The sequence below is a fragment of the Molossus molossus genome, unplaced genomic scaffold (genome assembly GCF_014108415.1).
Source record: "Molossus molossus isolate mMolMol1 unplaced genomic scaffold, mMolMol1.p scaffold_m16_p_1, whole genome shotgun sequence".
NCBI classification, from domain to species: Eukaryota; Metazoa; Chordata; class Mammalia; order Chiroptera; family Molossidae; genus Molossus; species Molossus molossus.
This window is the reverse complement of record NW_023425344.1, coordinates 76,757,602-76,774,161: the sequence shown is the minus strand read 5'-3', so window position 1 is coordinate 76,774,161 and position 16,560 is coordinate 76,757,602. Positions and strand designations below refer to the sequence as shown.

The 16,560-nt window shown below is 42.3% G+C and overlaps 1 protein-coding gene and 1 pseudogene across 8 annotated transcripts in view; one reads left to right on the top strand and one right to left on the bottom strand.

The window, feature by feature from the left end:
* RAP1GDS1 (Rap1 GTPase-GDP dissociation stimulator 1) overlaps positions 1-4,824 on the bottom strand; it is a 168,081-nt gene extending 163,257 nt beyond the window's left edge. For 4 of the 8 annotated variants that reach the window (XM_036255166.1, XM_036255174.1, XM_036255108.1 and 1 more), the window contains exon 1: positions 4,675-4,821. In XM_036255166.1, the coding sequence (XP_036111059.1) occupies positions 4,675-4,678 (4 nt within the window). In that variant the 5' untranslated portion in view covers positions 4,679-4,821. Of the gene's footprint in view, positions 1-3,506; positions 3,577-4,674 lie in introns of those variants that run through there. The other 4 variants (XM_036255103.1, XM_036255097.1, XM_036255137.1 and 1 more) reach the window with 2 other exon arrangements.
* An 820-nt stretch (positions 4,825-5,644) lies between these two features.
* Positions 5,645-16,560, top strand: part of LOC118629623 — an 85,429-nt pseudogene continuing 74,513 nt past the window's right edge.

Sequence of the window (16,560 nt, the reverse complement as noted above, 5' to 3'; positions counted from 1 at the left end):
TCATTCCTAAACTCACTCTGCATGACAGACATTGCAAAAATAAACATTACTATACTAAGTCAAAGACATGTCATGGAAATGTGAGGCACTATGGTGAGATTACAAATTATTCTCAGGCAAGAAAAAAGCATGTGTTATTCCATGTAGAGTGCAACATTTTAAAAATGTTAAAGAAATCTATGTTAATTTATAGATCTTTAAATAGGGCAAGAAATACAGCATGACTATACACAATAAACTCTATTTCCACTTACTCATTGTCACTTAGTCTTTACAACTAACCTCCATATTTAGCACATCTCTTAAAGCTACGTTTTAAATATATATATATACTAGGGCCCCGGCTGGTTTGGTCTCAGGTTCAATTCCCAGTCAAGGGTATGTGCCTTGGGTTCTGATCCGATCCCCAGCCTGGTTGGGGGTAAGGGGAGGGAACAGCCAGTCTACCTGTCTCTCTCACATGGATATTTCTTTCCTACCTCTCTTCCTTCTCTCCTTCCCTCCTCCCTCTCTCCATTTTTATCTGAAAAAAATCAACAGAAAAATATCCTCAGGTGAGGATTAAAACAAATAAGAAAATAAATAAAACCCAGCTGGTGTGGCTCAGTGGTTGAGCTTCGAGCCATGCACCAAGAGGTCGCCAGTTCTATTGCTGGTGAGGGCACATGCCAAAGCTGTGGTCTCAAACCCCAGTGGGGGGCATGCAGGAGGCAGCTAATTGATGTTCTCTCTCATCAATGTTTCTATCTCTTTCCCTCTCTCTTCCTCTCTCTCTAAATCAATAAAAAATAAAGTAAAAATATATTTACTGGGTAACATACTAACCAAACCACATCCACGTACAGCCTTTTCTCAGTCCTTATCACTCTGAATGTTCTGATGAAACAAACTTTTTGACAATTCACTCTTCCTTGAAACCAACTAGAAGCCAATTCTAGTCTTTCACTCCTACCTACCTCTGTCTTTTTCAGGGTCAAATCAGTCCACTCCTTCCTAACTATGGAGTATTCCTCAAGATTGTTACCTTGGACATACTTTCTTATTTTTCTTTGTTGACTCTCATCCTCCTACCTAACTTCAAATATCTTGGCAGGATATTTTTAGGTAACTTATAGATCGCTAGTTGGATTCCTCTCTTGAGTTAAAATAACTTCTGTTAAATACTTGTACCTAGTTTCAGTCAATCAATGAGGTTTTACTGCATAGCTGCTATGTGCCAGATACCAGTGTTAGAAATATATTCAAAACCTAATATGAAAGTCTTTGTCATCAAGGAGCAGATAATCTAAATGGCAGACCAAAAGGTCCAAAATTGACTATTCCTATTTCCTCTTCCAATAAATTAAATATATTACTAGACTGCACATTCTCATTACTGCCAAGGCGATCATGTGTGACTCCTTCCTCAATTCCATATTGGATCGGTTGCTACGTAAATCCTGTCCTTTAATTGCAATATTATATTCCAATTGCTTGAGCCTAGTTCAGGCCATTACATATTTTCACCCAAACTGCAACAACCACCTTCTGAAGCATTCTCTAATTTCTCATCTACTTCATCCTGCACGCAATTAACAGATTAATTTTCCCAAACCAGAGATGTGATCCACCACTTCACTAAATAAAAATGTTTAACAGTCTCTCAACAGACAACTCAAATCCAAAAACTTCTTCAGCTTGGCATTTACAATTCATCACTATTTGGTCTTTATCTATTAATACCTTTTCATCTCTGCCACCCACTACTTCCTCACCTTTTGCTCCAGCCAAACATGGCTATTTAATCATACTGGGAAACTCCTTGAATATTCCCTATCTTCATTTATGTCACTTCTCTCCTCCTACTCCCAACCTGATTAATAGTCTCCATTTATTTGTACCTTTCAGAAACTTACCCAACCTTTGGTTCAAATAATATCACTTTTCTAAAGTCTTCAATCCATCCTGACTCTTATAATACATGTGAAGGCTATTTTTAAGGCACTTCCACTTTATTTCTACTAGTTACCTGTGTATGTTATGTCCTTCCTGTTAAGATTATAAACAACTTGAAAGGTGAATGTCTTATTCATTTTTGTGCTCCCACAATACACTGTACATGGCTGACATTCAATAAATACTGAATACATGCTGAATTTATAATAAAATATATATATATAATAATAGCATGGTCCATACAACTATATAGGAAGTTTCCTTCACTTTTTTTGAAAAAAAAAATCACCACCATGAGAATATCTTCTTAAAAAGTCACCTTGTTTATTTTTTGTAAAAACAGATTAAAAAGTTATTTTCCCCCCAACATTAATCAGTACACCTTCCACTTCTTATGTGTACAAAAATAGTTTAAAAACGTCTTCAACTCGAAATATAAAACTGCTTTCCAAGGTTTCAATTTTTGTATGTACCTACTGATTATACACTCAATCACCTTACCATTGAAAACAGCAGTGTAGAAGGAAATGGCTTGCCTGGAGGCTGCCCCCAAACCTATACAGCTGATACAACCCTTTTTTTTTTTTTTTTTAGAGAGGAGCAGTCAGTATAATTATGCTTCTTTGTTTCGCTTCCTCCACACCTCCATTACATCTATCAATCGATCAACCCAAATGTTTTGTTTCAAGCCCATACTTCCAGGTTCACAAGTTAAAAATAATAGAGGTTTTAAGTTAAACAATTAGTTCACCAAAGATTTTCTGAATACCTACTAAGTGGAAAGCACTGTTGGAGACACAAAAATTAGTAAGACAATTTTCATCTTCAGGAACTCATGATTAAATGCACAACACACACATAAACAGCTCCATTATAAAGCAGGTTATGTAAGTACTAAAAGCTTCCAACAAGGTACAAACAGAGCTCTATAAGGAGAGAGAGATGAATTTAATCAGAGTTATCTGAGAAGCTTCAAATGAGAGAAGGGTTTCTAGTTGGCCTTTTAAAAATTCAAGATTTTCAAGATTATTTGAATAAATAATTTCATTTGTTTTAAGTATTTTTATTTACCACTACTGCAACAGGACTGGATTTCTCCCCACTGAAAAGGTACTGATTCAACATGTAAATTAATATTTTAGTTAAGTGGATTTTTTTAGCTCACATTGAAACATGGGGAAATGTACTTTACAGACAAAACTTGTGGCCTATAGATGAGAAGAAAAATTTTGTATGTTTAAGAGAAAGACATAATCTGTATTAATAACGACTTAAAATTATACTCCCAGAGAAAGGTTCGGTACATACAAATGCACCACCCAATTTTTACAGGAATTTGCTCAGCATACTAATAGTACATTAAAAGGGAAAATATTGAACATAAAATAAAATTCAGGGCCCTAGATTCATTTCTCATTCATACTGCCTTCCTCCTGCAACACTGGCTTCTTCCAGATACATGGCCAAAGGTCTGAATCAGACCTGGCAGCATTTGCTTTTCCAGTGCGCTCCATGGGTACCATTTCCAGATTTAGATACTCCCTTCAAGATTCTGGGTTGCCATGACCTACCTATCGCCGGATATGCCGAACACTGTAGGGCAGATGAAAGGACCACAGTCATTTCAGCTTAAAATAACTTGCACAGAAAGGTGGGGAAAGTGCGAGCTGACAGATGCCAATGGAGCGCATTTTAAAAACAGGAAATTATGATAAGACAGGCGTGAAAGCCAACTGAGGAACATGTAGATATCCGTATGGTCGTCCAAATTGCTACTATTAAAAAAAAGTCCGGCTTTCAATTACATGGCACAACTCATCAGACCTTTTTTGTAATTACTGAGCTTAACAGTTAAGCAACAAATGAGAAAAAAACTTAAGATAAATTATATGTAGTTTTCACAAAACATGTTTACATTGAAGTATTTCATTAAAACCAACCTCTTGGGATGAACTATACAAAGGAACTAAACTCAGATTACGTAGCTTTGGGCAGGGGGAGCCGGGAAGGAATAACTAATTTAAGTTTGGTAACGTGCTGCACGGCGCAGTCTCCTGCCACGGGAACAGGGGAGGCGCCCAGAAGACGGGCTGAGCACGGCGTGTTCGCACCCCGTAGTCACCCCGCACCAGCTGGCGGCTCTGTCCAGCCTCCTCGCGTTCCTCGTGGCCTCTGACAAGTCATCCGTTCAACCCGGGAGGCTGTCCGCTGCCCCCAAAGAAACCCACGTCCGTGCAGGTGGCGAAAGCACCCTCACAAACTACTTGCTCACACTCCGCCTCGGACGAGCCGTCCCCGCCGTGGCGAAGGTCGCCCTGCCGGAGAAGTTCCGGGAAGTGGTCGCGCTCGGGCGGACCGAGCTCGCAGCCCCGCAGGCGCCAGGGAGAGGAGGCGGGCGGCCTCGGGCGAAGGCGACCTCGAGGCAGGCTCCGAGGTGCCGGCACCGCTCGGGCAGGAAGAATGGAGGCGGGGAGGCGCGGCGGCGAGGTGCCGGGAGGCGCGAGGTGGGCGGCGGTCCGAGCCCGCGGTCGAGCCCACCCCGCGCTCGGGACCCTCGCAGCCCGCCGACCCCGCGTGCGTGCCGCGTGCGCCGACGCTCCCGGAGGAAGAGCCGCCGTCTCGCACCCGGAGGTTGGAGAGAGAAATCCGGCAACTTTGCGCGAGAAATGCTTCCCACCCTGCAACCCGCCGAGGAAGACAAAAATGTCAGGCGATGACGGGGGAGGAAGGGTGACTTACCCATGTTCCTCCCGAGGGTGAGGAGCCGGCAGGGCGAGGCGAAGGTCTCGGTGCCGGCGGCGCGGTGTCCTCCCTCTACCTCGGTCTCTCCCGCAACCAGCGAGGGACCCGCGGGGGGCGGCCGCCGGGGAGGAGCAGCTGCTACTGCTGCTGCTGCTGCTGCAAGCGGCGCGGCCGCGACGGGGACGAGCGGCAGGGGGCGGGGTGGGGCGGGGCGGCGGGCGCAGCCTGCGGCGGGCGCGGCTCCGAACGGGCGGGCGGCCGAGGCGCCGAAGCGGCCGGAGAGCGCCCGCCCTGACGCGCGGCCCGGAGCGCCCCGCCCTCCCCACTGCGCATGCTCAGTTCTTCCTTGTTATTTTTTTCCTGTGGTTGGCGAATGTTAGCGGCGGGTGGGCGTGTATTTGCGGGCCGGGCTGCGGCTGCAGCGGAGGATCTTGACGGTGACGGCTTGAGGGGCGGAGGGCGGTCCCGGGAGGGCGGTGCACCGCGTTGCTCAGCTCCGAACTACTACCGTGGGCTCGCCCTCGGCTGCCACCGGGACTCCGCCAGCCCACACCCGGAAAGCTGGCTGTCTTCACTACGGGACAGCCGGGCTGCACAGGCGGGAGTTTTCCCGCAGGGGCGGGGCCGGGCCGCCGGAGGCCGGGCGGGCGGTGGGGAGCACAGCGGGCGTTCAGAACCGTCTCGGCGAGGCCAGCGCCCCTTGGAGCTAGATGCTTGGGGACGCCCGTTTCAGAGCAGCGCGGGCCCGCTCGGAGGGCGCGTGTTCTTAGCGGGCATATCAGTGGGACCGTTCAGGCTGTCCTGCCTGTGGCTAGTTTAAAAACAGAGAGGTCCGGGCAGCCAAGAAGAGTGACTGCCCGAGGGTTTCCTCGAGGAGTGTGGGGAGTGTGTCCTTCGCCTTTCCCCGGAGGACTCCTGAGAAGCCATCACGAGGAGTACCTTCGGAGTGGGGCCCCACCCTACCGGGATGTACCCAGCTCCGCCTGCTCCCTTTCAACGCGGCAGGAGAATAAAAGTCCGGCTGAGTTGGCTGCGGCCCCGCGGGGTCTACCGGCCGGAGTTTCCTCGGTCAGCTGGGCCGCTGATGGCTCCAGGCACCTCCGGGCTGCGGGGAAAACCTGAGCCGAGGGCTCCTTTCCCGAGCGCCCTCCCGATTGGGCATGCGCGCGAGGTGGGGGAGGGTTCTCGGTTCTCTGCCCTAAGGGAGGAGGATGCAGGGAACCTTGCGTTTCTCAGCAAGCTGGTCTTGCCCTGGCTTCTCCATAGTTGGGGTGAGGAGTCAGCTCCTGCAGGGGGGAGGGGTGCAGTTAAGTCACACGACCTGTGGGAGGGAGATGCTGAATAGCTAAATCGAGGTTTGTTTCCTCCCTTTCAACTTTTACTCTTTAAATCCAGTGTTGGGAAAAGGCTCTTTTTACCCTCCTTCATCCGTGGCTCGCTCTGAGTGTTAGATCAGTTTCCGTTTGTGTGACTAATACCAGAAGAACACAAGTCAGAATGGGCCTTGTAATTTGTTCAGCGGGTAGCAGGTTTATGTTATTTTTCTAAAACAACACAATCGTTGAAAACAGGTTTGGTAAAACAATAAAATATAACTGCAGAAGGCAAAGCTATAAAACATTTCTAATGCACAAGGCAAGATAATCAGGCACCTTACTGTTGTGCTACACTCCTTTCTGTGATATTAGAATCTTCTCGTTTGCCTCAAAATCTTACAAAGTTGAATTATTTTCCTAGGGCTGCTGTAACCAAGTACCACAAACTGAGTGGCCTAGAACAAGAGGAATGGATTGTCTCACAGTTTGAGAGGCCATATGGCTGAAATCAAAGCGTTGGCAGGGCCATGCTCACTCTGAAGGCACTAAGGAAGGATCTCTTCCAAGCCTCTCCTAGCTACTGGTGGGTCCTTGGCTTGTGGTAGCATAATTCCAACCTTTACATGGCATGTCTGTTCAGATTTTCCTTTTACATAAGGACACCAGTCAGATTAAGGACCCAACTACTTTAGTATGATCTCATCTTTAACTAATTATTCTGCAGTGACCCCATTTCCAAAAAGGTCATATTCTGAGATACTGGTGGTTAGGACCTCAGCATATGAATGAATTTTCAGGGAACACTATTCAGTCAACATATCAATGCAAGATCCACTACACACCTCACACCCTGCAAACACACACACCCTACCATGTTCCACATTCACTTGGACCTCTCCAGAAGGCCATCTGCTCATTTTTTATCCCTCTTTCTCTTTCCTTAACCTTCATTAATCTCCTCCAAGTTCTCACTTCGCTTGTTTCACTTGTCCTGCTACTTTTTCTAATTATAAATTACAGTACTTTCTAAGAACATCTATCTTTTATTTAGATGTATGAATTGAAACTAGCAAAAGCAGCTGATGCAGTTTTGTGACCTCCCACCTGATGCTAATTTAAGTGCCTTTTTTGTTGGGCTTGAATCCACAACTCATCCTCTCAGCCTTCTTATCAATTAAAACCAAGGGGCTGTCCAGGCATACTGCATGCAGTGAGTCCCAAAGTACTGATATGTAACCTTAGTGAGACCTAATACAGTAGTCCCCCCCTTATCCTCAAGGAATACATTACAAGACCCCCTGTGGCTGCCTGAAACCACCAATGATACCAAACCCTATATATACTATGTTTTCCCCTGTAATACATACCTATGATAAAGTTAACTATATAAATTAGGCACAGTAAGTGATTAACAACTAATAATAAAATAGAACAATTATAACAGTATACTGTAATAAAAGTTTTGTGGATGTGATGTGGTCTCTCTCTCCTCTCTCTGATAACCAGTGTGATAATTGAGATGACCGCCAAGTAACTAATGGGTGAGGAGTGCATACAGTGTGGATATGTTGGACAAAGGGATGATTCATATCCCGGGTGGGATGGCATGAGATTTCATCATGCTACTCAGCTAGAACGCAATTTAAAATTTATGAATTGTTTAATTCTGTAATTTCCAATTTAGTATTTTTGTACCCTGGTTGACTGCAGGTAATTGAAGCTGGGGAAAGTGAAAACTCAGCTAAGGGAGGACTACTGTATTGACTGCTACATGCAGAAGTGGACTGGTGGAATGCTTATCCCTTTCGCATATATTAGTTCCTCTCCTCTTTCTTCTATTATAGGAATATAGCATTTTTTTCTCATATCTTTACTTCCTTCATTTTTTAATTCAAAAGTTGCCTGCATGAGGCTTTACCTAGTCATTTTATCTAAAATTTCTATACTCTCTTCCACTTCATATTCCTAACTCCATACTTTATCTTTTCCTTAGCACTTATCACTAAGATATATTTTGTTTACTGAATGTCACCCCATTAAATGTAAGCTCCCCAAGGGCAGAAATTTTTGTCTGCCTTGTTTGCCATTATATCCCTAGTGCCAGAATAATGCTAGCACATATCAAGTGGCCAATACAAATTTATTGTATGAATGAATCTTTTTATTCTTTGTTAATAAATATGTTATTAATATATTTTTTTAATCCTCACCCAAGGATATGTTTATTGAGTTTAGAGAGAGGAAGGGGGAGAGAGAGAGAGAAACGATCTGTTACTTCTCATAGGCACCCAAGTGGGAATCAAACCCACAACCTAGGTATGTGCTCTGACCAGGAATCTAACTTGTAACCTTTTTAGTGTATGGGACAATGCTCCAACCATCTCAGCCACCCGGCCAGGGCAGTATTTTTTATAAACTCTAGCTGCTATGTTGTTTCTGTCTTACACTACAAGCCCTCCACTGGGTGGTGTCTAGTCTTTGTACTTTTTGTGCAACTCTTTACTCAATAGAGGTTTATTGAGTTACTACTATGTATCAGGAACCATAATAGTATCTAGAGATAAAAAATAAACTGTGGCCCCTGCCCCCCAAAAGTTTATATATTAGAAAAATTGCTTTGATGATACTTTAGTCACTGATTACATAAAGAGCTAGAAAATATTCACCTGATAGCAAAAGAGTTTTCCAGAAATAAATCTACTGGTGCCTGTGCTCCATGTTAGGCAATGATCAGGATGTGATTAGGCCTGCTACAAAATAAAAGAGAAAAGTCTGGCCCAACGCAGACATTTCCAATTCTATCTAAAAATATACATTCATGAAGTTTCACATATTTATTTGAATAACAAGTTATTGTTGAAAACTGGTTTATGATTACCCAACAGAGTTTCAAGAAAAATAATTTTTAGAGAGGATCAGAAGCATTATATTTTGGCAAGTTTTAAAACATAACTTACCTCATTGAAGCATGTAAACTTAAAGAGGTTAGAAGGTTATTAAAATACTTTAAAGGAGCCTGGCCATTGTGGCTAAGTGGTTGAGGGTTGACCCATGCACCAAGAGGTCGCTGGTTCAGTTCCCAGCCAGGGCACAAGCTCAAGTTGCGAGCCCAATCCCCAGTGGGGGGCTTGCAGGAGGCAGCCAATTGATGTTCTCTCTCATTGATGTTTCTATCTCTCTCCCTCTTCCTTCCTCTCTCTCTAAAAAAAAAAAAAAATACTTTAAAGGAAATATATTGGGAGGGGCAGAGAGAAAGGAAGTAGAGGAGAAGAGAGAATGTTCTTTAAAAGAATATTAGGGAACTGATTGCCTCTTCTTCACCATGATGCTTTGAATATCATTTAAGGAAATCTTACTGGAGTAGTTAACTGAACTTTGCAGTGATAAAAATGATTTGGCAGTGAACAATCTTATGCTAAACTCTATTTTTAAAAGCTCTCAGTAAGGTTAGGCTAGTCCAGGCTGAACAAATAAAATGTCTTAACTCCTGGCTCACTGTAATCCTGTCTCCCCTACCTCTCATTTACTTAAAATATGAAACATTTTCTAAACCTTTTGAAGTCTGAATTGTTTTTTCATAGACTATCACCTCAAACTGATTAATCTACATATTTTGAAGAAATATATACCTAGCCCTGGCTGGTTTGGCTCAGTGGTTACAGTGGTTCTTAACCTTCCTGGTGCCGCAACCCTTTAATACAGTTCCTCATGTAGTATGTGGGTGTATCTGCTTGTAGGCATACCTGCCTGGAGACAATAGAGGAGCGGTGTCTCAGTTCCTAAGACCATCGGAAATATGTGTTTTCTGATGGTCTTAGGCGACCCCTGTGAAAGGGTTGTTTGACCCCCAAAGGAGTCGCAGCCCACAGGTTGAGAACTGCTGGTTAGAGTGTTGGCCTGTGGACTGATGTGTCACAGGTTTGATTCCAGTCAAAGGCATGTACCTCGGTTCCATTTCTTCCCCAGCCCTGGTAGGGGTCTTTCATATCCATGCTTCTCTCTCCTCCCCCACTCTATCTGAAGATAAATGAAAAAACATTCTTGGGTAAGGATTAAAAAAAAGAAAGAAAGAAATATATACCTATAGTGTGTGTGTGTGTGTGTATTTTTTTTTTATTTTTTAATATGAAACCTTCAAGCAGTTCATGGATAGAGTGAGGTATACCCATTCCCCCTGGGGAAAGGAAAGTCATGAGATAAAAGTGGACAAGTAAGAGGGATCAGATCCTTGAGGACCTCAGTGACTGAGCTGAGGTATTAGACATTACCCTGAGGGCAGCTGGGAGTTATTGGATGGTTTTAAGATTGAAAATTGCATAGTTTATATTTTAATAGTTACAAAGTGGAAAGAGGTCTAGACTGGAGGCTGGGAGATTGTCAAGATACTGTTGCAGCCCTGGCCGGTTTGGCTCAGCGGTTAGAGTGTCAGCCTGCGGTCTGGAGAGACCCGGGTTCGGTTCCCGCTAAGGGCATGTACCTCGGTTGCAGTTTGTCCCCGGCCCTGGTTGGTCGTGCGGGTGGCAGCCACTCGATGTGTCCCTTCACATCGATGTTTCTCTCCTCTCTCTCTGTTCCTCTCTCTCCCTCCCACTCTACCTGAACAAAAAAAAAAAAAAAAAAAAAAAAAAAGGAAAAATGTCCTCAGGTGAGGATAAAAAAAAAAAAAAAAAAAAAAAAGATACTGTTGCAATATTCCAGGTGTGAGTTGAACTAAAATAGAAACAGTGGGTATAGAGAGCAATGGACAGTCTTGAGACATGTTAAGGAAGTGGTATTGGCTTGGTGATTGATTAGATGTTGTGTAGTATCAGTTATGTCAAATTATATAACAGCACTATGTGGGAGGTATGATATCAGCTATACAAATTATGAAAGGTGTTCAGAGAGGTTAAATAATTTAACTTATAATCTATAACTAATTAATAAGGGAAACAAAGGTAAAATATAAGACTTTCTAACTCAAACCCTCACTGCACTCACTGCAATAATATGTAGATAAATGTGTTGAGGGAAAATACTTTATGTTTTGCATGACCTCAATAGACTAAAAAAAATATTGATTTGTAAAATATCTTTATTTGAAACGAGTTTCTTGTGTTAAGTATTTTTTTCTCCTGATTCTCTGAAATTTATAAGTATAAAAGATGAAATCTTTGTACTACTATAATATTGTATTTATGAATATTTAACAAAGCTACTTTTGATTAGGATTTAGACTCAGTAATTCTTTAAATAATATTCAGCCTATTTTCATTTCAACTGGCTTTGCCATTCTATTGCATTAAAAGGTAGTTTAGAAGCTTGCTATGCCTCCAAGATTCTAAATCACAACATCTAGGAATTTGTTATATTTGTAAGTTTTTAGACCATTTGATAGGTAAGGGTAAACTTTGTTTCCGTTCCTCTAAACTTCAAATTTAACTCAGTCCTGAAAGAGTTCATTAGTGAGCCCTGGCTGTTTGGCTCTGCGGCTAGAGTGTGGGCCCACCTGGGCCTGTGAACCAATGAGTCTCAGGTTCCATTCCTGTCAGGGGCACGTGCCTTGGTTGCAGTTCATCCCCTGCCCTGGTTGGGGTTGTGTGGGAGGCGGCCACTTGATGTGTCCCTCTCAATCGATATTTCTCTCTCTCTCTTCTTCCCACTCTATCTGAACAAAAAATGGAAGGGTGTCCTTGGATGAGGATAAAAAAAAAGAAGAGTTCATTAGTGAGATATCAGCTCAGAGAAAAATGAGATCTCCATTTACAGGCACTTTACTGAGTTTTCTCAATTTTATCTTCCACATTTCATTATAAAGAGGAAATAATGCCAAAGTAGAATAATAGGTGGCTTGAGAACACCAAGAGACCTAATGGTTAAGGCCATTATGGGGGGAAAGAGAGTTCAACACACAAAATGCTGAGTCCCATTCCACCTCTAACTACCTCATTGGCAGTTCATTTGTCTTTGGGAGCAGTTTACTTTGTCTGACTCTCAGATTTCTTCTTTGTAAAAATTGTGAGTGATATTGTGTCTGTCAAGGGGCAAAACCATGAACTGTCTTTCAAATTTAACGAATAGTTTTCTCACTGTGCTTGGTTCTAATAGAGGCATTTAGTTCTACTACCTAAAATTATCTCTACTCTCCACCCCACCTAACCACCTATGCACATCCTCACAGAATTGCTAGAGAAATACTCAGTCTTAAAACATTTTATTCCTCCTACTCTGGACTGGCCTAAGTAATTGAAATTCGTAATTTCAAAGCTGGGAAGTAATTGAAATTAGTCGGATGCTCTTAGGATTATGTGTCAGAAACTCTTATGTAATACTAACATCTAATATTAACCACAAGCGATAGGTATTTTACATATAAGGAAATGGAAAGTCAAACTATTTTAATTAATTTGCCCAATGTCACATGACCATTAAATAGTAAAGCTGGGCCCTGGCTGGTTTGGCTCAGCAGTTAGAGCGTCGGCCTGCGGTCTGGAGAGACCCGGGTTCGGTTCCCACTAAGGGCGAGTACCTCGGTTGCAGTTTGTCCCCGGCCCTGGTCGGTCGTGTGGGTGGCAGCCACTCGATGTGTTCCTTTCACATCAATGTTTCTCTCTCTCTCTCTGTTCCTCTCTCTCCCTCCCACTCTACCTGAACAAAAAATGGAAAAATGTCCTAGGGTGAGGATAAAAAAACAAAACAAAAAAAAACAAAAAAAAAAAACAGTAAAGCTGGAATTTGACCTAAGTCTGTTTGATTTCAAAGTCCCTACTCCTTACATTTCATCACCGTCTTGTATAAACTTCTTTCCTCATCCCTACGCTCACCTTCACTTTGACAGTACATTAGAAAAAGACACCGCCCTGGCCAGTTTGGCTCAGCGGTTAGAGTGTCGGCCTGCGGTCTGGAGAGACCCGGGTTCGGTTCCCGCTAAGGGCACGTACCTCGGTTGCAGTTTGTCCCCGGCCCTGGTTGGTCGTGCGGGTGGCAGCCACTCGATGTGTCCCTTCACATTGATGTTTCTCTCTCTCTCCCTTCCTCTCTCTCCCTCCCACTCTATCTGTACAAAAAATGGAAAAATATCCTCGGGTGAGGATAAAAAAAAAAAAAAAAAAAAAAAAAAAAAAAAAAGAAAAAGACACCTACATTTTATCTTACCTACTTCTCCACGATGTCAAGGTTACCTACCTGATTTCCATCTAAGAATGCTTTTTCTTTCATATGATAGAAAGTTAATATAGTAATCTATGTCAATAGGCTTATAACCATACTTTCTCTTGCAAAATATAAGCATTTTAAGAATGACATTTTAGGTACAAATAAAATAATTCAAAAGAGGAATTCTGATTAGATTATCTTCATATACGTATGCATAGTAAATGTAGCTCAAACCACCAATATTGTCCTTTTTCCTACTCTTAGCATTTTTCCAGATCCTCTTGAAGGCCCAACTGTCTCCTTTTTAGAGGTCCTCTTTTATCTACTTAAAAATTCACCTAAAGCCCTGGCCCGTTTGGCTCAGCAGTTGGAGCATCGGCCTGCGGTACAGAGAGACCCAGGTTCGGTTCCCGCTAAGGGCACATATCTCGGTTGCAGTTTGTCCCCGGCCCTGGTTGGTTGTGCGGGTGGCAGCCACTCGATGTGTCCCTTCACATCGATGTTTCTCTCTCTCTCTCTCTTCCTCTCTCTCCCTCCCACTCTATCTGAACAAAAAAAAAATGGAAAAATGTCCTCGGGTGAGGATTAAAAATTAAAAAAAAAAAAAAATTCACCTAAAGACTTCCTGAATAAGACAAAATCTAGCCTAGCCAGTGTGGTTCAGTGGATTGAGCAGCTGTCCCATGAACTGAGAAGTCGTGGTTCAATTCCTGGTCAGGGCACATGCCGGGGTTGCAGGCTCAATCTCCAATAGGAGGCATGCAGGAGGCAGCCGATCAATGTCTCTCTCTCATATTGATGTTTCTATTTCTCTCTCTCTTCTTCTCTGTCTAAAAAAGTCAACAAAAACATATTAAAAAAGAAGAAGAAGACATATTCTAATGTAATCTCCTCCAACCCTGATTAGTGCTTATATAGGTTTTATAATAAAAAATTCTTCTTTCTGTTCATACTTCTGAACAGAAAAGCCTCATTAACCAGCATGTCTGTTACTTACAGTTCACCAGTAATTTATTCTCATAATAACAATCCTGAGGTACAATAAGATTCTGAAGTATTAAGGACCAAATCAAGTTTGCTTAGTGTACTTGTATTAGTTTCCTGTGGCTGCTGTAACAAATGGCTGCACAGTTATTGGCTTAAAACAACACAGATTTCTATCTTACAGTTTTGTAGGTCAGAAGTCTACAATTGAGCTCACTGGGCTAAATGCAAAGTGTTGGTAGGGCTGAGTCCCTTTCTGGAGGCTCTAGAAGAGAATCAGTTTCCTTTTCTTTCTAACATCCTTGGATTCTGCGCTCCTTCTAGCCAGCAATCACATCTCCTTTTACTCTCCTGCCTGTTTCTTTCCCTTATAAGGACCTTCATGATTCTAAGGGGCCCACTAGGACCATCCAAGATAATCTTCCCATCTCATGATCCTTAATTTAATTATAGCTGCAAAGTCCCAGTTGCCATGTAAGGTAACATATTCACAAATTCCAAGGACTTGGATGTGCACATTTTGGGAGTGGGGGAGGGGCAGTATTTTACCTACCTTTGTACTCAATTTTAAATTTATTTTGTTCCTTGAAATGTATGAATATGAATAAGAACCTATATAGATGATATATATGTGATATGTAGATATGAGTATACTTGATAAATGTATTAACTAATCTCTAATTATGCCAGAAAACAGACATTCCCTTGTATATGTGTGCTTTAATCATTTCATGGATATATATTTTCATCTTTCCAGATCCACCATCCAGATCTACCTTATATGTACTTTTTTCCTTCCTAGAACCTAGTAATAGTTCTCTGTGTGTGTGTGTATGTGTGTGTGTGTGTGTGTGTGTAACTTTTCAATAAACATCATTAACTTGACTCCATATCCTTAAAATAATCTTCTCTCTAAGGCATTTGAACTTTTTTATTTTTTAATCCTCACCTGAGGATGTTTTTCCATTGATTTTCAGATATAGTGGGAGGGTGGGAGGGGGAGAGAGAGAGAGGGAGAGAGAGAGAAAAACATAGTTGTGAGAGAGACACATCAATTGGTTGCCTTCCGCAAGACCCCAGCCAGAGCTGGGGATCAAACTGCAACGTGCCCTTGACTGGAATCAAACCTCCGGTGACTCTGGTTTACAGGCCAATGATCCAACCACGGAACCAAACCTTGTTTTTATGGTAAACAAAGCAATCCCTGGTTTTCTGGGTAGGAAACAATTATAGGAATATGAAAAATTCACCTGGAAATTAATTGGAGTAGACAGTTTGTAATTATCAAATCAACAAGCCAGGTATTAATTCTAAGTTGCTGTTTTCATGTAATCATTCATTTATTCAACAAATACTTATTACTGTCCTGCTATGATCTAATCCTTGGGGACATAACGGTGAACAATAAAGACTTGTTCCCTCATTGAGCACTTCTTAGTAAGGAGGACAAACAAGCAAATTAAACAAATTAACATAAAGATGTAATAAGAACTGTGATAGAAGCAGGTAAGGAGCTGAAGCAGACAAAAATGGCAGTGGGGAAGTAAGTTGATATAACATTGTGTGGGAAGGCCACTCTTGGAACACAGTAACTAATGTGAGACCTAAAGCCAAGAAGCAAATCATGCAAAAAGCCAGAGGAGGAACTTTGGCTGAGGGCGGGCTACCAGTGCAAAGACCTTGAGGCAGGAAAACTGTGGCAATGTTTTGGGAAATGAAAGAAAGTCAGAGTGATTGAAGCCTAGTAAGCTGGGGGGAGTGGCAAAAGAATGAAGTTGCAGAGGTAGCGAAAAGTCTGATAAAATAAAATTTGGGGCTTTAAGCCCTCTGTGTTATTCCAGAACTATGAACCAAATAGGATATAGGACTCAGGAGTCAGATTAGATGGAGATCAAAGTAGCATCTGTTATCACTGATTCTGCATATAGAACAATAGAGTAAAATGGGCTTCCTAGCACTCTTCCCATTATCACCATCCTGAATAAATTTACTTCCCCTGTTGTCCCAAGCAGACTTTCTCCAAGGGAAAGCGATTTACTAAAGGGCAAAGGGGAATTAAACCATTCTGAAAGAAAGAACCAAGAAGTCTCTGAGCCACACATTCTCAGTTTCTGTTGTTACCTGTCTCACCAGTGAAATCATTCCCTCTTTCTCTTAGGAGAAGAAAGGGGTATTAAGGGATGAGCTTGGAGGGGGTAGTTGCTGAGAAAAACCAGGAATATTTCCATAATTTTCTTCCTATAGATAGAAAGTTCTCTCTCTATAGAATGTATGGAGTGGGGGATACGTATTACCTTTATACTCTCATCAGATGAGTTTTACAGGCCAGGGAACAGAGTATGAATTTCATCCTAAGTACAAATAAAAATCAGTGAAAGGTTTTCTGCAGTGGAATTACATAGACTGATTTATCATTTGGAAAGATCACCTTGGCTGCTGTGGAGACAAG